The sequence below is a fragment of the Ptychodera flava genome, chromosome 7 (genome assembly GCF_041260155.1).
Source record: "Ptychodera flava strain L36383 chromosome 7, AS_Pfla_20210202, whole genome shotgun sequence".
NCBI lineage: Eukaryota > Metazoa > Hemichordata > Enteropneusta > Ptychoderidae > Ptychodera > Ptychodera flava.
Window position 1 is genome coordinate 11546082 of NC_091934.1, and position 27683 is coordinate 11573764.

The following is a 27683-nucleotide window of genomic DNA, read 5'->3' on the forward strand; positions in this document are numbered from 1 at the left end:
TTTATCAATGACACTTATTTAGAAAGAGTTCAAAGCGTCGGCAGTCGCCCTGTAATTGTAGAGCATTACATCATTATGTATCATTTGGGGACTTGCAAGATAAAAGTTCTTTAACGGTACACAAAACAATTGAAGAATTATTAGGATTCTCCGCAAAGATACGTATGGAGTGACGATGTTTTGCTGCTGGAATTGTATTGACGACTCTATTTCTAATAGTTTTGTACAAAAGCCAATCGCTAGGCAAATTTGTCCCCGAAACCTTCATAAGCTGCGCGTCCCTGATACTCATAAGGTCGATAATTTGACTTGAGAACAAAGAAGGCTGTTGAAGGCTTTCCAATCTCCTTATTACGTTAGGAGCATGCATGTCATAGATACTATGTAACAGTATAAATAATACTATGTAAACAGTATAAATAATACAATGTAACAGTATAAATTGTTCACTCTATGAATAACATGAAACATTTCATAGCCTTAAACCTCAAGGTGTCCATGAGGAACAATGTGGTCACTGGTCGTTACAGTAGCCATTAATAAAATTCCGATGACTCTATTATTCTGAGTACATTGAGTAACAATGTCTGACAAGGCTTTATTTCTGAGTTAATTAACTTCTGGGAAATAATACCCATATTTTCAAAGTACAGGATCGACAATTTTTCTAAGTATATGAAAATTTCATAGAAAAAAGACATCTGTATAGACATAATTTCAACATCAGCACCGTAGAATGCCTGATGAAGCAGGTACCCAATGTATCACTCTAAATCCCTGTTTATAATATATATAGTACAATAATCATTCCACAGGTGTTTGCAGACACAAATAGCACCATGTACACTGTTGTTCTGACTTGCCAGTTATCCTTAGGTAAAGACTTGATAAAGAAACACATCTTGTCTAATCTTTGAGTCAATAAGCACACAATAAGTTTATTAGTTATCGTCTATCTTGATTCATTGATTGTCTGTATGAAGAAATTGTCGCTGTAAAAGATTCCCAGTGACCCACAAATATTATGTTTACTTCTATGTTTGGTATTATGCTACATATATTTTCGGCTCTCTCTTGAATAAAACAATGAATCCTTACTCATTAAAATTCATTGTTATACAATCATAAGGAAATGCCTATATTCTAGCACTTGGCAGACCACTACTCATTTAATGTCTTCAAAAGAATAAACAAACAGTCATTTGGAAGAACCAGCAACAAGACAAATTTGAGCCAGGCAGACAACGCCAACAAGCTCGCTATGTTCACACTTACTAACATCCCAACCTGAACTACCCTAGTCATTCACGTAATCCAGCCACATTTCTCTGGTATGTTCTCTGAGATGTGCTGCATAGTATCAAGTTCCACGGCTGTTGGTTAAAAATAAATATGCAGTAGAACATTATGCAGCGTGTCATTACTGTGTACTGAAGTTACCTTGGATAGATGAAATATTCGAGCAAGAAATCAAAATTCTTTTCATGTTGTATGATTACTTCTTAGTTTTGAGGGCAAATCTATTTGTGTGTAGATTAGAAAAACAATGTCACTGCATTTACATTTGACGCTTTTAGGTTTGAAGAAAGTCTGTAGTCTATCAATGACACCTCAATATGCAATGTGTGCCGTTAAGATGACAGAAATCATAATATAATTGAAAACCTTATTTTGATATTCCGAGTTACCAAAGTCTTTTTGTGATGCCATTTCATTTATTTGCAGCTATAAAGTAAAGCAAATTGTTTGAGATGATATATTACTTTTACATTATCATAAGTTTACTCAAAGAATAACCATGGAAAATTGCACTACCCTGAATCCATAAAATGTCCATGTGGAACGACATGTTTGATGTTCTGTCGGGCTTTAGCAGAATTACACCATACATAATATTGATGCAGTTACAAATAATTACATGTATATTATATTTTATCATTGTATTATTTTTTTTGAATATTTTGTCATATTTTCGTATTACAAGTCAACACTAATCATTATTTGAAATTTTTACCCAAAAATACATGCATTTTTGAAAAAGAAGAAGAACATTTTTCAAAGGCATGAAAGTATCACAACAGAAATGCCCCCCCCCCCCCCCCACACACACACACATACAGGTATCGTTGTGTTAGCCCTCTGCAGCAAGGTACCGAGAATGGAAATAAAAATGTTCATATATAATTGTAGTTGAATTATTGCTCTATTATAATTCAAAAAAATATAACTTCCGAGTAATATTTTAACTCAGTAGTTCTAAATTTGCCATTTATCTTTAGGCGAAGTTTGGGTAAAGTAGAATATGTTCATAAATTGTAGAAGGGTAAATAAGCTGATGCTTCATTGCTTACTTTTGGTCGTGATAATTATTTCAAACTTTGTTTGACACAGTAAGAGAACATTTTTACCTTTTGGGTCAGTGAATACTTTTTTCTTAAAAAGATAACTTTACAGACTATTAATATGAGCAATTTATTGTCTAGACTTGACTACATGTATATACAGCGAACATCTCTCATGCACATGTATAGCCATTTATGTGTTTTTTATTACAGCTGAATGCCTGTATCCAAGTTCTCGGCAGACCATAGCTGCATCAAGATCTTCAAATGCATCATCAGAAACGGTGCCCCACTGATAAGCGTGGAAAAATTTCGACACATCCCTCATATGGTGAAGGACTGCTGACTTAATGAATCTGGGCTCCTGCAGATTGGTCAACTCCGGATGGCAGAATCGTAGCAGGCAACACCGACTTCTTTTACAGGTACACAATTCTAAACACCCCATCCTTCAATTCCACATTCTCTTAAACGACTTTCTGTCCCTCAGCAAATGTGTTTCATCCATCCATATCTGTCCTGTACCTTCTCAAAATTTTGCTGATTGATATGGGATGCCGCAACTATATACAGTTCATTGCCACCCTTAATTTGGAGGCCGATACTGAAAACATTGAGGTGACGATCGTACTACGTCAAACAGAAAGCTCGAAAAGTTGACAAATTACGACCTACAATGCTCTCTTGCTGCCATGATTTTGTAGTGAGGTTAGTCACGAGATTAACCATGACCGAATTTTTCCAAACTTGGCCTTGCATAGCGTTAAAACAAAGCCAATGTTCCAAACCAAATACGACCACTTCGAAGTCAGTGACGTTATCGAGTTGAGATCTGGGCATGCACAGTCGTTCAAAAACGAACCTCCAAATTAAGAGTGGCAACGAACTGATATAAGTAAATAATATTTCAATAATTGGTATTTACAGTGCATGAAAAGCACAAAGGGATTTCGTTTATTTACATTCACTTGTAAAGATTTACATGTAAATATTAAAAAAAATTGAGAAGCATGTGTGAAACTTAATTTTCAAATGATTGTGAGGGGTTTAAGTTGAGTCGAATGAGTTCACAAATCATTGTGTAATTAAGGTGTGACACTGAATTTCCAAGTATTTGCCGATATTTTTTCAAGCTTTGTGTGATACATTAAAATCATATTGTCAAAGAACAAGCATTCAATGACCCAAAAGTGTTTGATGAATAAGGCTGCATTAAAATTTGTTGTTTTTTGTTTGCAGTTCAATACCTGTATCGAAGTTCTTGGCAGGCAAAGTAACATCAATGTATTCAAAGGTATCATCACAAACGGTACCCCACTGATTAAAGTAGAGTATTTTGATTCGTCCCTCATGTGGAGAAGACTGCCTTGGGCTCCTACAGATTGGTCAACTCTGGATGTGGAATCGTAGCAGACAACACCAACACCTTGCTTGTGTACACAATTGTGAACTCTCTCGACCTGAAACTCCGCAATCTCTCAAACGATTTTCTGTCCCATAGCAAATCATTTTACGCATCCATATTTGTCCTGTGCCTTCTCCAAAATGTGCTGACGGATATAGGATGCCACAGCTATTAGTAAATAATATTAATCAAATGAATATTACAGTATTTGGATAAAACCAATACAGTATGTGGGTAAATGAAGAAGTAAATACGATGGTTTCAATTGGGCTCGAACCCACAACGCACGGTACCCAATCACCTAGCGCAGTAAATAGTTGAGAACATTTCTGAAAAGCTTCTGTGTAACCTTTTCAAATAAATAGATGGTATCGAGTTTAGAAGAACATGTTCTCAAATTGTCAAGTAAGTACGCTGCTGCTCAATTTTGTGGTTTCAGGTGACATGATGTCAAAGTTTGAGCAACACATCAAGTGCCAATTATCGAAGCCAAAAAAAAAAATTGATGACTTTAAAATGTTGTGATGTCCTGAACTTTTGATATGAACTTTATTCCAGGTTTAGTCCTTTATCTAATGCAAGTGTGTTGTGTTTTAAAGTCTTTGGGTTTATGATTACAGTAAGATACATGTACCTTTGTCCGACTTCTCTGCACACTAAGGCTTATATGAAATTAGCAAAGGTTGCCATTGAAATTATGTTATACCAGTATGTAGGGCAAAATTACAAAAATCTGATAGGTATATACGTGAGAAGAACAACACTATCAGATATCATATACAACAGTTTTAATTTGTTAGAGTGGCTCTGAATCTGGATAAGTTTTGACCAATACGTGAGAAGAACAGCACTATCAGATATCATATACAACAGTTTTAATTTGTTAGAGTGGCTCTGAATCTGGATAAGTTTTGACCATGTAAAATCTTGATTAGTAAATTATAGAGGAGAATTAGGAAATGAATTATGGGTTTTCTGTATGAAATTAAATAATAAAAATATTTACAGTATGCCTGTTTTCATGAATACGAGATGTTCTGTGTTATATTTGATGTTGTCTCCAGTTGGATGTTGATGTCAGCGCTGATGTTATTCGCCACTTTTAGCTAGTATAGACTATAGTCTATAGAAGCTATCGGAATGGATATCGGTATGGCGTCCGTTGTCAGTCTGTATGTATGTATGTATGTATGTATGTATGTATGTATGTATGTATGTATGTATGTATGTTGTATGTATGTATGTATGTATGTATGTATGTATGTATGTTTGTTTGTTCATATGTATGTCCGTCCATTTTTGAGGATGCCGTCCACTCAAATATCTCGAGAACCACAGAACTTCCAGATTTGATATTTGTTGTGTAGATGCAAAATATGACTATGAGAAAGTGATTCTTTTTGTTTTTTAATATTGTGGAAATTATGCAAATTAGAGCAAAAAGAGGCACTTTTGGTAAAAAATCTTCCTTGTAACCGCTGGTCAGACACCTTTGATATTTGGTATTCAGGTCCCTAGTGGTAATCCAATTAAGATTTGTTCAACTTTTGATAAAATATGCAAATTTGTATTTCTAAGGAATTTTTTGTCATTTTTGGTCAAAAATTTATTTCATCAAAACTGCTTCTCTGACACCTTTGATATTTGGTATACAGGTTCATAGGGATGATCAAAATATGATACATTAAAATTATGATGAAATCTACAATTTTGTATTTTTGGGGCAAATTTTGCCATTTTTGTCAAAAAATTTGTTTTTCAAAAAGCAGTTGTCTGTTACCTCTGATATTTGGTGTACAGGTCCGTAGGGGTTGTATTAGTATGATATATTGAACTTTGATGAAATCTTCAATTTTGTATTTCTGGGTCAATTTTTGCTGTGTTTTGGTCAAAATTTTTGTTTCTCAAATGTTACTCTTCTGAAAGCATTGATATTATTATTGATATATACAGGTTTGTAGGGTTTATCTTAATGTAATATATTGAAATTATGATGAAATCTTCAATTTTGTATTTTTGCAGCTAATTTTGCCATTTTTGGTCAGGCCATCCTAAAATGAACTATCAAAGATTCCCACTTTCGTCATCAACAAATGTGTCACAAAAAGTAATTCTCTACATAACACAGCAGAGCTCTGTCGACTGTTATGTCGCTTGTTTTTCAAAACCAGCTTTAATATTTATTTTTTATTTATTTATCCAGCTTTGACATAAAGTCAGGATGAGTCGCACAGATGACTAACACCTATACAAAAGCAACCCTCCACAAAAGCACACATTTAACAAGTTACACATACAAAATTAAAAACAGAAAAGACAAACGCAGAATATAACAATAATAAAAATATACAAAAAATTTCAAAACAGAACAAAACAAAACAGAGAAATTAACAGAGACGGCAATTTTTACAGTGGCACTTTCCCACCCAAGTACAAGTGTTATTAGGATAAAATTTATTATTAAACAGACCCGTTTAATGTTTTAATAAAATGGACTTGTATGACCTAACACTTTGTTGAAGATTTGCTATGAAAGGGCATAACAATACACGAGTAAAAAGCTCTGTTAAAAAACGAGTGACGAAATCATTCAGTTTTAAAAAGTGGCATCTTCATGGAAGTGTCATCAGGAGATTTAAATGTGACAAACTGACTTAAATTTAAATCATACATAACAATAAAACATTTAGCTAAAAAGACACAGTCATTTAATTCTCTCCTGTAGCTTAACGGGAGCAAATTCAATTTAATCATACGCTCTTTGTAATTCATCTCCTGAGGATATCAAAGAATATATTTTGTGGCTCTCCTTTGGACACCTTCAAGATGTAGCAATGATGCTTTGATATAAAGGTCTCTAGGATGACCATAGTAAGATAATGATATACAGTCAGAAATTAGTGGAACGTGGCTACAAACAAAAAGAAATCTCTAGAATTACATCAAGACAAAGTTCGCCACCAGAATTACGCAATTAGAACACCAGCGAACAAAAAACAGAACGAAAAACACACTTGTGTTCACAACAAGATATAGCCCATATATAAAGACACAAGCTATTAAACTACCTCTGTGTGAAAAGTGGGAGCATATAGAAAAGGACGAAACATTAAGGAATTTATTTCCTAAACAACTGATCATCGCTTACAAAAGAAATACGAACATCAGCGACACACTGAAAGTCCATTGTATTAGGAACAAGTCAATGAAGGAACAAACACATTACGATCCAAATATAAGTTTTCTTGCTTCATTGCTAGAAGAACAGATTAACAATATCGACGTGACATAAACAAAAAAAGACATCCTTATATCTTTAGGCGACTGAGGAAGAGACCGCTTTGGTTTCGAAACGTGGGGACAAAGAGTCACGGTTGTCTACGACACTCTCGACTACGCCCACGTCTCGCCATGGCTTATTTTAAAATTAACGATTCATTTGTTAATTTTCACACTAACAGCCAAAACATTTCAGACACTAAACACACCAAAGCACATACAAGACGAGATGAGTGATGTGTGAAGCCACTTTCCCTTTATTACACTACATTTTAAGGCCAAACGAAAGGCTACACACAACCCAAAACACAACGTCCAGAGGGACGAACAGAATCGGGTCTGTCTTTGAAACCCCTACCAGACGGCCTTTTTCAAGGCCAGCAAATTCTCCAAACAAGAACTACCATAACACAAATGCAAAATACAAATCTACACAATACTGTGTCACCAAACACAGAAACAGGAACAACAACAAAAATGCCAGAAAAATACGGTACAAGAGGAGACACCATATTATCTCAAACACAATGAAACACCGTACAAATGCCGAGCAGAGCATAAACATAAATAACAACACGAATCTTAGATTCATCAAAATCTATCATTACACAAGTTAACAACAGAAACCAGATATGAACTGAATATGCTCACGTGTTTTACAACAGGTTCATTAATAGTAGTACGCTTCACAGAACAATCAGATATCTGTTATAACACTATATGTAGCAGGGTTTTATCAAATTTGCACAGAACTCTAAGAGTTTAATCACTGATTACAAAACTTTATTTAATATGCAAATGAGCTATTAATCAACTTGACACTGCTAAATGCTTCATGGGACAATTAGATCAATTAGATATCCATCAGATCAACATTTGTAGCATGTTTCATTAAATTCAATGCTGTAATTTTAAAGTAATATCGCTAATTATAAAGTTCATTAAATATGCAAATGAGCCCTAAATTAACATGACACTGTTCAATGTTTCATAGCACAGACAAAAATTTTTATCAGATCAATATCTGTAGCACGTTTCACCAAATTTGGTGCCGTAAATTCAGAGTAATATACCTAATTACAAAGTTTATTAAATATGCAAATGAACCCCTAATTAACTTCACACTACTAAATGCTTTACAACACAGTTAGATATCTGTCTGATCAGTATATGCAGCAGTTTTCGCCACATTTGATGCCGTTATTTCAGAGTTATAAGACTAATTATAAAACTTCATAAAATATGCAAATGAGCTATTTATTAACTTGACACTGCACAATTCTTCTCAGCGCAATCGGACATTTATTAGATCACCGTATGTAGCAAGTTTCATCAAATTTAATGCTGTAATTTTGGTGTTATGTCACTAATTACAAAGCTCATTAAATATGCAAATGAACCCTCGATTAACTCCAAACAACTAAATGCTATACGCCACAATTAGATATCTGTAGGATCAGTATCTGCTGCAGATTTTATCACATTTGGTGTAGTTATTATGGAGTTATATGACTAATTACAAAACTTCATGAAATATGCAAATGACCTATTTGTTAACTTGACACTGCCAAATGCTTGTCAGTACAATTAGATATTTATCATATAAATATCTGTACAGATATTTATATATCTGTACAGATATTTAAGGGTTCATTTGCATATTTAATATATAAATATATTCACTGACTTTGGAGCCGTAAATTCAGAGTTATATACCTAATTACAACGTTCATTAAATATGCAAATGAACCCTTAATTAACTTCACACAACTAAATGCTTTACACCACAGTTAGATAGCAGTCGGATCAGTATCTACAGCAGATTTCATCACATTTAGTGCAGTTATATCGATGTTATATGACTAATTACAAAACTTCATAAAATATGCAAATGAGCTATTTATTAACTTGACACTGCCCAATGCTTCTAAGTATAACTAGATATATATCAGATCAATATTTTTTGCGAGTATCATCAAGTTTGGTGCTGGAATTTCAGAGTTATTTCACTAATAACAAAAGTTCATTAAATATGCAAATGAGCAGACAATTGACATGACACTCACAGTATCATCATAATGTTGTAAGATTGTCATCTCTGAAAAGTTTCATGAAATTTCGTGCAGTGTTTCTTGATATATGTCTACACTGTCATTACCATCTCCATAGGGAAACCATTGTACGGAAAAAAACAATATTGCATAACTTCATTAATATGCAAGCCACACTAACTAAAATCTAATCTGTTCTTGCAAGTAGCATATGGTACCTGTCTACTAAATCTGACTTGAATCCGTTCAGGCGTTTTTGAGTAATCGTGTAAACAGACAGACAGACACACACACACACACGGACAGACAGACAGACATCGCCATGACATTAGCCCACGTGTTCACACACGTGAGCTAAAAATCAATGCACTGGGCAAGGGCTGAAATTCATCCCAACACCAAATCGTCCCCACAGAGTTCATCTAATACAAGACGCAAACATTAGGAGAAGGAGAATCCTATACATTATGCGACACAAAGTGACCAAAAAAGACAAATTCAAACACAAGTCTCGATGGACTCCACGTACAACTAAAAACACAAATCGACAGATTTGAATTCCTACATAAAACATCAGGCCACCTGAAATCTACGCTTTAAAAGCCTGATCAAAGGCGGAACACTAAGATACATCAGAACTTGCAACACAAAAATGACTTTGTTTCAAAAGTCAATACACTTAATGCAAGATTAGTCGAACGTGGCTGAAACAACAGGAAATGTCCAGTCACATCGCAAGCACAGTTCGCCGCACGAATTACGCAACTAGAACACAAGCGAACAAACGAAGAAACAAAGAAAACACTAGTCTTCACAACGAAAACTATAGCAACATTATATATAAGAACACAAGCTATAACAGCAGCAATGTGCGAAAACTGGGAACACATAGACAAGGACGAAACACTAAGCCTGAATGAAATATTTCCGCAAAAACCGATCATCGCATACAAAAGAAATCCAAACATTAGCGATATAGTGATACAGGCCAAAGTCCACGGCATTTGGAACAAGACAAGAAACAAATATACACAATACGATCCAAACATAATATTCTGGCTTCCATTGCTAGAAGAACAAGGAGATCAACAATATCACAATGACATAAAAATAAGAAAGAGATAGGCGACTGAGGAAGAGACCGAGCTGGTTTCGAAACGTGGGGTCAAAGGGTCACGGTTTTCTAAGACACACTCGACTGCGCACACGTTTCGCCGTGGCTTATTTTAAAATTAACGACTGGTTTCTTAATTTTTCATACTAACAGCCAAAACACAGCTCAGACACTCAACACACCAAAGCATATACAAGACGAGATGGCTGATGTATGGTGGCCTGGAGTTGTCACCAATAAAATACGTCTAAATTATTAGTGTATTTTGTTTTTATGTCAAATATTATTTTAAAAGCGATTTTTAACAAACGAATTCGTGCCCTATAAGTAATATCGAAACAAAAACGAAAAACAAATTAAACAAAAAAAAATTTTCTTGAAAAAAGAAAAATCAAACATTAGACATTGGAAACAGAAATTGTTTGTTTTATTATTTTATTTTGATTAAAAAAGCAGGTACATTTCATTTGAAACATTTTTTAAGAAACAAAAAATTAAAATCATAATTGAAATAAAAATATAATAAAGTGAAATAAAAATGAAAAACATTTCAAGTGAAATAAAGAAATTAAAAGTTAAAATTAAATTTAAAGTCAAATGAAAACGAAATAAAATGTATTTCAACTATGGCCGACAGTTGTCATAGTAGACCAGCATCCTTTTCGGTTCCCATAGAGTTACATGCAGTCTTATGACAATCCCCCGCCGTCGTGTCACAAGCAAAAATTTTTAAAAAGAAAACAATCAGAATTTGGCGATGGCCGAGGATTGTCATAGTATACCAGCATGCTTTTCGGGAAGGAGATCCACAATGGCGACGGATACGAACGCTTCCCTAGCATATAGGGAGAAAAGTAGGCTTTACGTGAGTTTACAAGCGCAGCTTAGCATATCATGTACCTAGACGAGATCAGTGTGCTCGAAAACGCAGACCAAATTAAGTTATGGATTCCAAATCGACTGTTTTCGGTGGAGAAACCACGCGCCGCAAGTCCAAGGCGCTAGGCGCTGTCAGCGGCATGAGCGGTTTCGTATATGACAATTTGTCAGCACCTGCTGCTATGAAGAGTTGCGGCCAGCGGCTGACCTATCCACAACAAGTGGACATAAAGTTCGCCGATCGGAGGCCGAAGCTCTTGTCAGTAGTTTCCTATTCTGGACCCAGTGTGATTGACAAAAGTGCTAAAAGAAATACATGAGCAAATCAAATCATAAAAGTGACGACGATATTAGCATAGCGTGAAACCTGCAGGGTCACTGGCTACGGAGCGCCACTCTATGGACGAGCTTGATTTACTCGGAGCGACTTCAGCGTGCTTTGTAGTCTGCATGCCCGAGGTAGAGTGAAGTCTCCACAACCAGCCTAAGTGCCCAATTTGCCTATATAACCATAAATGTAGCCACTGTGGCAAGGGGCCGGGAATAAGACTTTTCCGACGACCGAGAGCCCCGGCCGGCCGAGAGCTAGTAATGGCCTTAGGGCGAGTGTCGAAGACGCGAGTCTCGCCTGTACGACCGGGCAGCGATTTATCACCCGTGTTCTTCTCTCTATCTGCACACGACAAGATTGGAACTAATTTGGGATAATTGGATGGTGATCTGCAAATGTAAGCTCATCTGCTTTTCTTTATAAGTTACACACATGTTTTTATGAGTAATTTGTAATATTGCGACAATCAGCCAAAGAGCACCTAACACTTTTGAGAAATTTTAAAAACATGAAAATCCAATTATCCTAAATTAGTTTCAATCGTGTTAAACAGGGAATCCAGAGATTCCGTTGTTGTTGTTGTTGTTGTTTGTATTGTTGTTGATGTTGATTAGTCGTGTTGTTGTTGTTGATGTTGTTGTTGTTGTTGTTGTTGTTGACCAATAAAATAAGATGGACATAACTGTGTTGTTGTTGTTGTTGTTTCAACAGCATTGCGGCGGAAGTTGCACTGAGTCAAATAATGATAGTGTCCTTGTAATGTTTCTTATGACATCTACATTACGTTTGAAACAACACGATTCTGTTCGTTGAATTTTATTTGTCAACAACGACACGACTAATAAACGTACACAACAATGCAAACAATAACAACCAGATCTCTGGGTCCCCTGTGATGTGCCTTTGACAATCGCTCTCGGGCCATTAACTCTCGGTCGTCGGGAAAGTCTTTTTCCCGCACCCTTGCCACAGTAGCTACATGTAAAGTGTTATACGCAAATGGGGCACTCGAGCCGGCTGCCGTGACTGTGTTGACAGGGCGTATTGCAAGTAATATTCGTCTAGAAGTTATGAATATGATAAATAATTATCATATATTAAACTTTTTTCATTATACAAACCTTACCTGCGGCTAGTGTGTGCCTATTACTTTATCCTAGCTATCTGTGTATAGTGTTTCAAAGAAAACAGCCCATATCTGTTAATTGCCCTCCCTTATCCCCGTCATTAATTCGTTATGCCGACCACCGACGTGTGTGTGTGTAGGGGGGTGCTTATCAAGTTCAGGTGCACACATATGTGCACGTTTATTGCTTTTCAAGGCCTCCGGCCCATAAGCAAGGGGGTACAACAAAGAGAAACAGGTGAGAAGTACACATACAGTGTTAAGTCATACAGTACAGTACAGTAAATACACTAGTTTCTCGTGAAAAAAGGAAAAAGAAAATCAGTTCATAGTACTGAAATATCGTACTGAAAACTAAACTATGGCATTTCAGTATTTTTCAAAACTGATTCTCTGAGCTTGAAAGCTTTATCTACAAAGTTACTTAGTGATGAGATCATTGATGGATCCTTTTCACTCATAATTCTCAAAAACATTTGGAAGTGAGGATGGTTAATATCTTCTCGTGGAAAATATTGCTTTCTGAAATTCGCATATACAGGACACACAAGTAGAAAATGATACTCATCTTCTACATATTTGCCAGAGCATACCGTACAATGCCTTGCTGAGACATCTATGTTCTGATGCCTTCCTTCCTCTATCGCGAGAGGAAGAACAGAACATCGAAAGCAAGCAAAGACCTGTCGAACATTTCGTGTACAATTTGAAGAAAGATACATTTCAGGTTCAAGGAGAGACTTGAACTGTGAATAAGTACGTAGTTTGCTTTTTGATGAACAGTAGCCTTTCCATTGCTGTTTCAAAATATCTGCAATTCGTGTTTCAAATGTTAAAAAGAACAACTGTTTGTCACCTATCTCTTGAGATATCCATACATGGTCAAATCCATACGAAAATAGAATATGTTTGACTGACGTTGCCCGTGTGTGTCGACCTAAACGGTCAAGATTGCACAGCATTAAATACGCTTGCCGAGGGAGTCTCGCTTGTGGCATTTCAGTGAGTTTTACCCAGTAACGGATGCATCGTTTTAAAGTGTGAAAAAAGACTGGCAAACGCCCACACTCTCCAACTACAGCTTCATTTGCTGTACTATTAGGTACACCCAATAGCTTTTTGCACCATGGTTGTTGAACTTTTTCAATGATGTCGTAAAATTGAAATCCCCATATCTCTGATCCATAACAAAGAATTGGTAAGATCATAGTGTCATGTTTCTATAATTTGTACCGGTTACTGTAAAATCTTCATTCTAGTAATTTGCCAAATTTCAGCATTTCGCCACTTGGGCTTGGCTTCCCACGATTTACCGGAGGTGTAATTCTCCAAACTTGGCGGCGAATGACATTTTCAAGTCTCTTTTGTTTAAATTCAATAGCAGCGCCATTCCAGGCACCCGCGTGTTTCGTGAATTCCTATGATTATGCATGAAATGTCTCACGCAAGGTAGGACAATAGAAAGACAATGTAGTCGAACTTTTATCAGAACTGTAGCTGTTAAGTATCGCTTTTCATATTTTCACAGCTTGGATTTAAAACAATGGTGTCGTGACATGTCTCATGCATACTACGTATTAATCATTGTGAAACAAGCGTTGGCAAGTTTTCTTGTCGACAAAGTATTGTAAATTTGGGAGTCGGACTTCGGGAGCCTTGGAGTGAGCATATCTCCAGGTTCTCGGAGCTAAGAGTTGCCCCAGGCAGCCATCAGGCTGACCTGGGGAAATAAAGTTTCGAGCGCAACGTTAATTCCTGTGTCGCCTGATCTATATATATGTACTCCATCTACGCGTAGTCTGGTCTGAAGCTCCCCTTGATCCTGATTCGGAACAGCCAAGGACTTTTTCATTACAATTTGATAATAGCATCAAATAACTTAAAATGACATTCAAATGAAATGTATTCCAGTTTCCACCTGGCCACTGACAATAAATTCAGTGCCTTGTTAGCTTGGTTGGCCAATGTATGTACAGCTTTAGACCAGGTGTTACGTGTAGAGAGTAGAAGACCAAGATATTTGTAATACGGTACAATATCAGTTTTTGTATTCCCAAAGTGCCATTTTTCCCATCGAGCTTTATGGCCACCTTTGCGAAAAATAACAATTTTTGTCTTTTCAAAGTTAACTTTCATGCGCCATTTGGTACAATATTTATGAAGAATGTCAATTAAGAACTGTAAGTTTCGTACAGAATCAGAAAAAATTACAATATCATCTGCATACAGTAAGGAGAAAAGATCGAAAATATCTTGAGTTAACTGAATGCCCATTTGACCATAAACATGGAGTTTAATTCTTCTATGAATAGGCTGAACAATAAAGGGCTAAGAACACACCCCTGTCGTGCACCAGTTGGACAATTAAAATATTCTGAGTCATCAGTTTGTACAATAAAAGTGAATGGGGGGTGCTTATCCCCCTGGCCAAATAACTCATAAGGTAGTAGTCGGTCATCAGCACAACAAATTAATGACGAAAATTAGGGAGGGCATTTGACAGATATAAACTGTTTTCTTTGAAATACTATACGCAGATAGCTAGGGTAAAGTAATACGCACAAACTAGAAACAGGTAAGGCTTGTATAATGAAAAAAGTTCAATACATGATATTTCTTGATCATATTCATAACTTCTAGACGAATATTGCTCCCAATGCCCTGTGCTCGGGCAGGCAGACTTCACAGGTAGCTTGTAGTTGCTCCGAGCGACCTCCATATTCGGCCAAGTACATGTAAATCAAGCCCAACCATAGACTAGAGTGAGAGCTCCGTAATAAGAAAAGAAATAAATGAGCAAATAAAATCATAAAAGTGGCGACGCTATAGCGTGAAAACTGCAGGGTTAAGCTTAAAGCGTAACCCTGCAGTTTTCACGCTATAGTAATAGCGTCGTCACTTTTATGATTTTATTTGCTCATTTATTTCTTTTAGCACTTTTGTTAGCCACACTGGTCTCTCCCACCACAGCTAGCGCCTTGGACTTGCGGCGCGCGATTTCTCCACCGAAAACAGTCGCTCTGGAATCCATAACTTGCTTTGGTCTGCGTTTTCGAGCACACTGACCTCGTCTAGGTACATGATATGCTAAGCTGCGCTTGTAAACTCACGTAAAGCCCACTTTTCTCCCTATATGCTAGGGAAGCGTTCGTATCCGTCGCCATTGTGGATCTCCTTCCCAAAAAGCATGCTGGTATACTATGACAATCCTCGGCCATCGCCAAATTCTGGTTGTTTTCTTTTTGAAAATTTTTGCTTGTGACACGACGGCGGAGGATTGTCATTAGACTGCATGTAACTCCATGGGAACCGAAAAGGATGCTGGTCTACTATGACAACTGTCGGCCATAGTTGAAATACATTTTATTTTGTTTTCATTTTACTTTGTAATTTTCTTTTTACTTTGAATTTACTTTTATTTTCATTTTACTTTGAATTTTTATTTTCGACTTTATTTTTTTCATTTAACTTTTAATTTCTTCATTCCACTTGAAATGTTTTAATTTCACTTTATTATATTTTCATTTCGATTATGATTTTTTTTGTTTCTTAAAAATGTTTCAAATGAAATGTCCCTGCTTTTTTAATCAAAATAAAGTTATAAATCAAACAATTTTTGTTTCCAATGTCTAATGTTTGATTTTTTCCTTTGCAAGAAACAAAAAAAATATTTTTTCAAATTTATTATGACTTTTTTGCGATAGTTTTTCGTTTTTTGTTTCGATATTACTTATTACGCACGAATTCGTTTGTTAAAAAAATCGCTTTTAAAATATTAGTTGACATAAAAACAAAAAAGACTAATAATTTAGACGTATTTTTATTAGTGACAACTCCAGGCCACCATACTGACGTGTGAAGCCACTTTCCCTTTATTACAAATACTTAATTTTGTATCCATGTCCATAGTAGCTTCAGGATTGGCCCTATGTTTTAAATGTTTTAGTTACAAACGTCATGCCAAGTCGCAGTACCTTACCCATCAACCACTCAAGGGACTATTTTACCACCTGAGTTTTAACTCTTCACACCATATAAACAAGAGCTAAGTTGAAAGCTTGTCAAAAACTCAGTATACCTTTCGCATGGTTATGTATTCAATAATATTGCGGATTCCATATTGTTGTAAATCCTATGATACAGTGAATGCAGCAGTTTTGTTAGCAAGGTTTTATTTTGTTACCAGGTGAAAATTATTCTAGCTCTTTTTTATTTGCATGTTTCTTTACTTTGCGAGACCAGGGGTGTTAATAAATTATTTATTGTGTTCCTATATAAACTCACACGATGCCACGTCGCACTCGCTGCTGTGAGTAGAGTTTCTGTACGTTATATTCATTTATACTTGGGTGAGAAGTTTAGAGCAGACTCTTTTTGAACTCTCCCGTGAACTGTTTGTCAAAATGGAAACGTCGCAGAGAGATAGTAGTTTTCCGAGTTGCAGATATTTTATGTTCTAATGTCAGGATAGGAAACGTTTTAGAGAGATAGGAGTTTCCGTTCTGCAGAATTCCTTGAACTTTGTTTAAACTGTAAGTTTAGGTAACACGTGACAGTTCGTCATTAACTAGAGACCTCTGTTATCGGACCATAAACTCTTCATTTTCTTTATGCCAGACTATATATTTTATAATCTGATCACCTTTTGTCATTTTAATGTATAGAAATGTCTTTTCTTCACTGGAGCTTGTTTTCTTGCTATCGCCACGTTCTGACGTTGGTTTTCCTTATTAAAATAGTGCTCGAAATTGTAACTTACTTAAGTATTCTTGTATTTTATTTTACCATCTTTGTTGAGGTTTGCGGGTTTTCCCGGGGTTATGATGAGCAGCTTAAGTCTGAAAATTTGTAAATTTATACGGCCAGTAATTTCGACCCTTGCGACTTAAGTTTCGTAAATCACGTAAATCAAGTTAGTTAACCCAGCCCTTATTTAGAATTGTTGGTCTACAGTTACGGTAGGTCCACAGCCAATTGTATCAATTTTCAATGCGATAAGTATAAAGATATCAATGATCAATCTACAAAATAGTGATGTTGCAAGCTGCTGTGGTTAAAATGAAATTCATCGCTATTAAAAATGTTAGCGACAACACACTAATTTCTATTTAACATTCGCTTAAAAGCATTTTTATTAAATATGAATACGTACATCTGGTGATATGACTGCTGTAATTCACTTACTATGTGAACCAACCACTATTGAGGCTATAGGTTGGTAATAATAGCGACAAACTCATTTATATTGAATTGTTATCCTGCTGTTATAGTATTTTGGTTTTTAAGTACTTGTCGTTCGTCAGTACAATTTGAGGTAAGTTAAGAACATTTGAACCATCTTTGATTTACAAATGGCATACAACAAATATCCGAGATTGTCAAATATGTGGTGAGCTTCCCCCATATCTACCAAAATTATCATTGACTACTACCACTATCATTATTATAATGAAAAATGTCAGTTTGTTTTTAGTTCATTGTCTTTGTATGTCGACATATAAGTTCTAATTAACCTCATGGTGTTTACCTTGTCGCAAACACTTATACAAGAATGTAGAAGTCCGAAGGAGAGAATAGCAAATGAAATGTAACATGCACATAAAACACTCATACCATAATATAAGAAAGTATCTCAATAGACTTTATTTAATACATACAAAATTAAATAGCATAATACGATTATTTTCATCATGAACCTTTTGGTTTATCCTACCGTGTCAGACTGTTCTATTAAAGGAAACTGCAAAAGCTTAGTATTTGTTGATGCTTAATTTTGCTTTCGGGCTGTTCTCTCAATGGCAGTAATAGGATGCCATTTGCGGTCAAAATTTTGACCTCAATAATCTGATTACTGAATAAGTAACATCTATGATACAACTACTTAGAACTGTTCCAACTATTTACAAAATGTATTTAAGTACCAAGGTTCAGTTCTATCACTTCTGCTGTTCGACTTTTTTACAGACAAATAAACACACTAACAATGTGTCGTTCTCACATCATGTCACCGTTACAGCTTCGCGGTACTGTAAACGACTGAAAAGAATTCACATACAAATACTTGTAATGATATCGTATCAGCTGTTAACCAACGATATATTTAATCCCCGTCATGCACAACAATCTCAATGGCATACTTCGAAACTTGTCATTTGGCACTCTCCAAAGTGGTTTACACGTTGGAATGATTTCTGCCATTTACTTGATGCCTAAATTATTGTATGACAATGTCTGGGTAGACATAACTACCAAAATTCCAACAGGTGTTCATGACCTTGCTGGATTAAGAGATCATACAGATATTTCTGTGCAGAATGGTCCGTCAGGTTTCGGCTGTCGGAATAAATAAAAAGGTAGTGAGGCCCGTTGTTGCACAATTGGTACTAATGAAGATATTATGCTGACCCTGCAAGACCTGTTTAATGTCATTATGAACAATTAATTTAGAGCAGAATGCACCTTTGTGCAGAGAATATTGAATAGAAAAAGATAAGGAGCGTCGAACCATCTGTTAGCAATCGGCATAAGAATACTATGTAGTGAATATTGAAAAGCCTTATCATAACGCATATCACTGTAGAGTAATTTGTTTTGTAGCATTAGCAAATCAAAATGACTTTTATACATACTTGCCTGTTAATAAATAAAAGTATTTGATAACGTTTAAAAAATATTATTAAATAACCAACATTTCAACAAAAATCAAACGTAAATGTTAAACGTAACTGCTTGCATTACAGATTATACGGATACCTATACATTCAATATATGTTTTGAAACAGAACACAATCACTCTTTAAACTAATGCCGACGGCAAGAATGATTATAGATTTGTTGTTATGACTTTGAATGACGAGAGTATAATCTACCATTCGAATTTTGTCCGGAAAGAATAAACGCATTTTGTGTATGATATACATATACCTCTCTTTTACCATAACGTTTTTGCATTGCCATGGACTGGTGCATAATTTATTTCGCAATCCAATAAAAGTTTAGAAAGTACATCGCATTCGATCACACTAATAATTTGCTGCAAATAAGTATAAGCAATCTTAAAAACTGTAAGAGAATTGCAGAATATTCAACAGTTTGCTCTTTTGGTAATGTTGCAGTACGCTAAAGCAGAATCTGGCGAAAAGCAGCAAAACGCAAGGAAATAATTTTAAATAATAGTTTTGACCTATATAGAAGGGTGTTTTGTGCTGTTGCTGTAACCCATGAGATTGATATGGTTTCTAAAAATGCCACGCTGTAATGTTTAGTTGTAGCTTACATTCAAAGCTTAATCATTTTTAGACAAGTGAATCCTTCATCCTTATGTTTAAATAGGCATTTGCCAGAGGTACAGTGTCATGTACACACTTTGTATTGTTGCTTAACATTAACCCTAATGACTGGAGGCCCTGGATCGGTCGCAAAAGTAGTTCAAACATATTCCTACGTTTCATTTTAATGCAACCTCAGTTTCCTGTATTGTAAACAGCAGGATGGAGACATTAGGGAGCATTCGATTTTACGGGGGGGGCGGTGGAAATCGGGGGGAAGGGTTGACTTTTATAAAGACGTTTTCAGGGCGGGGGTCAAATTTTACAATCAATGATTTAGAGGGGGGTTAAATTTTACAAGCGTTTGTATGGAGTTATGACTTTTGAATTTCACCGAAATGTGGTCTATGTGGAGACTATGAATAATTTTGTCCAATACAAAACTAGGTAAATATGTATATTCATAGACTCTTGATCATTGATATCATTGTACTTGATTAGACGAGGGCGATTACAAGTTCATGTGTCTGAAAAAATTTGGAATTTTGATTTTGGAATTTCACCAAAAAGTTTGATTCTCTATACATAGAAATGGTGGTCTTTGAGGAAACTGATATTTTACCATACAAAACTAGCTAAATCTGTTTTAAAAAAGTTTGACAATTGGTATAAATGTACGTGGTGAGAATATTGTTTGAAAGAGCAGATCTGAAAAACTAATATAGTATTGGAATTTCACCCAGTGATTATTTGTCAAGTTCAAAAAGGATTCTTTGAAAATTCAAAGGTCCAATAGGAAATTATAATTCAATTACGATATTATTGATACAGACTGTGACATTTGGGAGAGAGCGGCTGTGTTTTGAGCCTGAAAATTTGGGAGGGTCACTCTTTTTCTTGCAAACACTTTTGAAGGGCTCAATTTTACACCCCAGGACCAAAAGGTGCGAAGGGTTAATGAATTAAATCTGATGAATTTGGGTTGTTTTTTGGGGGGGCGGGTCAAATTTCACAGTTTATGAATTTGGGGGTCAAATTTTAGAAATTTGATTTTGAGGGGGGTCGCTTTTTTACGTTTCATTTGTCGCTCAAGTTCCACCACCCTCCTCCCAGTAAAAAACGAATGCTCCCTTATATTTCAAATATGACAACGGAATTTTGTTTCTGTCATTCATTCATTTACTGTTATGGCTATTTTGTGACGAAATATTCTTTACTGTCTTTTGGACAGAAAAATTAGGAACTGAGACTACAATTATTGATAAGTGTCGTAGTGTGCATGGCATCAGGGGATTTCTCTCTCTCTCTCTCTCTCTCTCTCTCTCTCTCTCTCTCTCTCTCTCTCTCTCTCTCTCTCAGGTTTTGTAAGTACAAATTTCATGACATTGATAAAAGCATACTCTTGCTCCAGGTTCTATGATCTAATTCATTGGAAATTTGTTGAAAATACTTAAACACTAATGAATCATGATCACTATATTGACTAGACCTGTCGCGGTGATTTAGGTTAGTACCCTACGTAAAGACTTAAATTGTTAATGATATGTAAATATTGCTGTTACGTATTGATTATTGCTGCAATATGAGGAATTATCAAATCATACAAGTATTGTATCGGATCCTAATGTAGCCGATGCATTTTGAATATTGCTGATGAAAAATGGTTTACATCTTTTATATTTACTTTACAATGTGAGGTTGTATCATAATGCCAGACTCGGTGAAATTTGCTCCAATGATACTATAATATGCTATTAGTTGCCAGAATAATTTTTCAGCAACGAATACACTTCAACTAAATGCCAACAATAACTGAAACTCGTCGTGTTATTAGAATCTATTTAAAAAAGCATTCTGTAAACCTCTGAAGAATACATTCTGCATAAAATTGTCCGGACAAGAGGAAGCCCATTAAAAGTCCTTGTACTTTTATGCATCAACCAACGATCTCGTTCTCCAAAGACAATTGTAAGCATAGTATTGCAAATTAGAAAATAACTCCATGCTCGCATGATAATCAAATATACCGGCACGTGACAACACTGACAGAACATGTCTGAATATGCACAGATTAAAGGACACTATTTTATATTGCATGATACGATATATTATCAATATATCAATCTTTCGCCGATAAACAAATACGAACATATGTACTTCTCCGCGCAATCAGCGTTTCTGCTTGTCAACACCATTCCGTGGAGATGGGAAACTTAGCACAAGCCGGAAGATCACAATATTCTGATTGCTTTTGGGCAATGTGAATCACTACCACATTCCGTCGAGAAATGTAATGCGTATTATTATCTGAGGGTGGAATTATAAGTCCAACGCTTTTGTGATACCACCATTGCAACCAAACTCAAAGTAAAATGAAGTAAAGGAAAATCGGAACTCACTCAAACTTGTTTCGAGCAATTTTCAGACTCCAATGTTCCTTAAATTTGAATTATTGTAGACGCCTGTGGCGCTCAAACAACAGATGTTTTGTTATTTTGCCAATCTGCCCATTACCCTATTTGATTGGAAGATATTTCAATGCTACACATCGTCTTCATAAGAAATAAGTAGACTCTGCAGTTCAACACATACCCATTACCCTATTTGATTGGAAGATATTTCAATGCTACACATCGTCTTCATAAGAAATAAGTAGACTCTGCAGTTCAACACATAACACGTGTAAACTTGTCCTCTTTGCGAGCATCAACTTTTATAACATTGGCTTTGACTTTTCCTATCACATGAATGACACGGCTTGGTTTTCGCATTCATCTCACATAATGTTCCACGAATCGGGATTATCAAAGCTTGCATACGAGTCTACATAGTCATGTGCTTTGTGCACGGTATAGCTGTTAACAACTATAATTTCAATCAGGTAACCGATTAGAAAAAACCTGTCCAGCACTTTTGCCACAATTTTCCATTCTCCATCTACACGTGCTGTGTTCGAATCAGATCGCTCCTGTTTGAGTAACGTGTCTGATATGCCTTCTGTGATGGCCTCAATGTTGACTAGTGTATATTCCAAGGGCGTGTGTTCTCGGGTAGACTCGACAGACTGTCGTCGTAACCGTATGGCAGAGTGATTGGTCAGTTTACCTTCAAAGCTTGCTGTCTGTCTTCCTTTACCGACGTTTTGGCAAGACGAGTCGATGCAAAACACTTTACGGAGCAAACAAGGCACCTATAGATAAATAAGAGTATATGGCAGCACTGTTATTATCGTCTTACGTAATTAGTTTCCACCAGCCACATTAAATTGTTTTCCTTTTGGCCACACATTATATTGTAGTTTTCAGACTGCGTATTTAAATGTAACACCGCATCTCTCTGACAAACGATACTTACTTGGAATGTGTATATTGATAAGAATAATTATAACAACAAAATCGCCCTGTGGCCTTGTTTGATATACTGTGTTACAAAATAAATAAGTTAAATATAGTCCAAGGACGGTACGTTGTGTCAAAAATTGATAAAATGGCTCAGATAAGATGTGCAGCCGAGGCAAGCATTACTAAATGTCATGAACTGCCAGCACGTCTGAGCACTAAAGCTCAAGTGCAAGATTATACTTGAGTTCGTCAATGGACGCCATCTTATATAAGACTATGTGTCACGCTCTGACATATCAGTCAGATATTTCGGTTCGCGGAAACAACACAGCCTACCTAGGTAATGTTGTGAAGTAGAAATAATGAATGATACACACCTCCCGTTTACCGTTTCGTCCACTATGAGCGACTATGAGCGAAACTACATTTAGTAGAGTGCCTGATGAAAGAACCATCAACATCGAAAGGTAGTACTCACCTGCAATTAAAAATGTCAATTGTCATAGAAAAACACATGAGATTCTTGTCATCTGTAAATACGCAATCACTCACACTTTGGATCGGCTGGTAATGTCATATCCTCACCAATTTATCTCTACTTTATTCATAACTGATAGACTGAATGGCTAACTTAATTATTCATTCAAAGTGCTAGATATCAATCTTTATCTCCTATATTACGCACATCGTTTAAATCACATCTTTCGCTAAAGGCAGGCCTACAACACTTGGAATGTCCGTAGTCTGTACAGAATCAACTAAAAGACAAGCCTAGGGCTACATTTATCAGCCGCTTTTATAGTGAGAGGTGGCGCCCCTCAAAGAGAGATGAGAGTTCCTATGACTACAAGCTTAAGTTTGATGGCTTTCTTTGAAGTTTGTCTTCCATTGTGATGAGAAAGTACTAGTGCTCAAGATTTCGCTGTACTTACTCAGAAGTATTTGCTGATCAGTTGTGGCCGGTAAAGTCTTGATAAGTGATTGCAAGTAGACAATGCCAGTGAGAAATAATGTAACTCCCATGATTATCTTCTGAACTCCATGTTGGTAAGGGATTATGAAACTAATCACCATCATCAAATCGATGAGGATGCATGGGATTAGATAACAGATGATGTATAGCTGTTGCTTCCGCTTCAGAATGACTGTTGTGTGGACAACCCTGAAAGCACGACCTGAGATCAGAAGAAATAAACAAAACGCCGACTGAAAAAATTGGATAATGCTGTACAAGCAAACGAACTAACTACTCCATTATGAAGTTGCCACTCACTTTATTCAATCGTATCTGTTTGACATATACCAAATATCCAACTTTTGAACGAGATGGCATTTACTTTGATTGAAGAATTACTTTAAGCTGACTGAAATACGTTGTAAGTAACGCCATAGCAACAGTTATTGTAACAACGTCCGCAACACTGGATATACTGCCGACCACGTTCTCACTGTTGCTACACTACAGTGTCAAAATATTCCATACAGATAAGTAATTTTAGCTCATTCCCCTTGAAAATGCAGACGGTGCCATGTATGGTTGTTTCTCGATAGTTTCTTGAAGTTTAGTCGATAAGAAATCTCCAGTCGGTAAAAGAATGTTGATCCTAAGAATAGCTGTTTTTAACGTTACCCATCCGTTGAGAGCACTGTGTTAATGTTGACAAGTTCTCCCTTTTTACTTTGTCATAATCTTACATTCCTTTGAAGTGTTATGGCAGTGATCAACCCTCGGTAATCAGTTACAACAAAATGTACGATGAACTTGTCATGTGAAAGTGTCTCTACAGACGCCCTCTTGCTTTTAGCATATCTCCATTTCAAGACGGGAGGAACATGCCATAGAACAGTAGGGTCTCCCTTACTGCGTTATGCCGGATAATGCTCTTGTGCCACATCAAAAGACAATCTTTACATTTTGGCATGCAGGTCGGTCTTCGCGTACACGGCTGTAGGCCGAGCTTGGGATTACGCTAGCAAACGACAGTAGCGTATCATTTTCAAGTTCACTTTCATCCGTACTCATAGTGTCTTTGTTCCTGCCTCTAATTCAAGGACAAATAATCCCATAGTCCCTGCGTTGCGCACGGAGATGCAAGCTGCTGAACAGTTTCCTATCTTGAGGGAGATATGTGATATGGACTGATATGGTACTTACCGTCGTTTGCAAGTTTTAGACTTGTTCTAGAGGCAATGTTACCAATAGTGAACTCCCCAAGGTCATTGAAATCTGACACGTTGACATTGCTGCGCTCGGGTCGTATGTCTAATTGAGTGACGTCGTATGCCCATGAACCGAACGGAATGTCACACACCTGACCCAGGAAAAGAATAAGACAAGTTTTCATCAGTAACCAGTGTTAACAATGAGGTGCGATGTCTTTCAGATTGTCCCATTAAAATCTATAGAACATATGTTTTGAAGATTCTAACAGCTGCGCCGGATTTCTACACATGACTAATCATATTCGCTCCAAGATTTTCCACACACAATATTTACTTTTGATAAACATACTGGAAGAAAACTATAGGCCTACCTGAGAATCTAACGGGAATGAACGAACAGAGACTCGGCATGCAATTTCCACGAACAGAGGCCGTCATGACAATGTTACCATTCCGTGAGATTTGACACTCACCAACACATTAGCAGCAGTATTGTCGACGCTGTCTGCAACACAATGAAAAGATATGCACGCCAGGGGGAGCACAGTTAAGGTTAACGTCAAACATTATCGCGTGATATGATGTGATGTGATGTGATATGATGTGATGTGATGTGATGTGATGTGATGTGTCAGGCCATATCATGACATGTGATATTTTGATTTGAAACTGTATATTTAGACATAATACGGAATCGCCCTAAATCGACCTTAAAGGCGAAATGAAAAAAAAAAATCAAATTTGCAAATACTATAATACCATTTTGCTTATCCTATCTCATATATGCTTATTATAATAAAAAAAATTGTCGGCGATGCGAAAAATTAATCGGATTTCTCGAAAATGTAGTTGTGTGTCAGCCCCGCCCAGAAAACGCCATTTGAAATGCCCGCAAACGTCCTTCCTTCCGGTTGTGTGGTCAGTGACGTCATTTGTGTCAAACACAAGTGGCATGCTTGCTATTCACGGCGGCGGTCTAGCAGAGTGTACAGGTCTTTTAGGTTGACCGTTTACACTCGCATGTTCATCACACATGTTTTCTTCTAAAGTACACACAGAATTTGTTGATAAGCCAGACATTAACGTTGCCGACTCATTTAATCATTGTGTGTGAGTGGTCAATTTGTATGTATGAATAGTCAGAACCGTTGTCGCATGACGTCACTAAACGCCCTTTGGTAGCGAATTTGCGGAATCGATTGACAAGCTTATTCTTGGTCAGTCTTGCAGATCGAGTTATTGGCGAAACGAAAGGGTGTTTTCTAGATGTTTTCTTTGCACTTTTTTATCTCAAAGCACAATGATTAAATGAGTACATACTTAATAGGTAGAACAGGGTAATTTTTTGGCAAACTATTTTTCTTTTATTTCACCTTTAAAATCGTTTGTCAGACATTTCAACTTTCGCTTGCTGACTGATGAGCATAACAAAGTGAGAGAATAAAGAGAAATACTATTATAGTATTTTCTAACACGATTGGAACTAATTTGGGATAATTGGATTTTTATATTTTTTAAATTTCTCAAAAGTGCTAGGTGCAAGATAGTTAAATGTTGCAATAATACAAATTACTCAAAAAACAAGTGTGTAATGTAAAAAGAAAAGCAGATGAGATTACATTTGTACATTAAATCGGCATTAATTCACCATCCAATTATTCCGAATTAATTCCAATCATGTTTTCTCTTTCTAGAGTCTCCCAAATATTGTAAATCAAAGTTTTGAAGGTAGCAGTTCCGTTTTATCTTTGAAGCTTTTAAACTCGTCGAATATATAAATAAACCTAGATGTTTCTTTGTTTCGATAACGTATAGAACATTGGCCTTCGAATTTAAGTAGTAACTATCCGTCGTACTCAGTACTACTGATTTGTCATTTCATACTTAACTTTGGTTTAGTTTATAGTTAAGGTTACGCAAAAACAGTATCTACGCTAGTTTTGTCAACCTGCCTTGCTATATAGTCAAACTAAAATCCATATCAAACTTTAAAGTAAATGTTTGTTCAAAGTATCACGCCGTGGCCATCAAACATTCTGAAACGTAAGTTGTTAAAGTCCAAACGTGCTGTCTATTCACCTTGCATTTCTGAATATGTGTATGTATGCTACTTGAACGTTGGCATTTACAGACCTATTTTAATTTAAAAATCGTGCTAATTTGCTTACACATCAAGTGAATACTGTTCAAGTAAGTTACGTAAGTTACGTATATCACCTTCCATGATAAATCTCTGTCTAATCACAAAGACATTGTAAACGCCTTCAATGCTTATTTTACTAGTATTGTTGTTAAGTATCGCCATAGTCTTCCTGATCATTCAGACTTGGTTGTTACGTTGTTGTTTTCAATTGTTGTTGTCAATTCACAAATGGGTTCAATTT

The 27683-nt window shown here is 36.2% G+C and overlaps 2 protein-coding genes across 4 annotated transcripts in view; one reads left to right on the forward strand and one right to left on the reverse strand.

Annotated features, from left to right (window-relative positions):
• Nucleotides 1-4773, forward strand: part of LOC139136792 (NECAP-like protein CG9132) — a 101487-nt gene extending 96714 nt beyond the window's left edge. For all 3 annotated transcript variants that reach the window (XM_070704627.1, XM_070704628.1, XM_070704629.1), the window contains 2 exons: nucleotides 2556-2767; nucleotides 3582-4773. Coding sequence is in view for 1 of the 3 variants with exons in the window: in XM_070704628.1 (XP_070560729.1) it covers nucleotides 2556-2638 (83 nt within the window). In the remaining 2 variants the exon portion in view is untranslated. The remainder of the gene's footprint in view (nucleotides 1-2555; nucleotides 2768-3581) is intronic.
• A 13428-nt stretch (nucleotides 4774-18201) lies between these two features.
• Nucleotides 18202-27604, reverse strand: LOC139137817 (neuronal acetylcholine receptor subunit alpha-9-like). The gene is made up of 6 exons (XM_070706084.1): nucleotides 27517-27604; nucleotides 25773-25804; nucleotides 25292-25448; nucleotides 24069-24311; nucleotides 23514-23614; nucleotides 18202-22985 (listed from the first exon to the last, which is right to left on the reverse strand). Exons 1-6 carry the CDS (start codon nucleotides 27602-27604, stop codon nucleotides 22572-22574), a joined length of 1035 nt encoding a protein of 344 aa, XP_070562185.1. The 3' UTR covers nucleotides 18202-22571.
• Nucleotides 27605-27683: the final 79 nt, after the last annotated feature.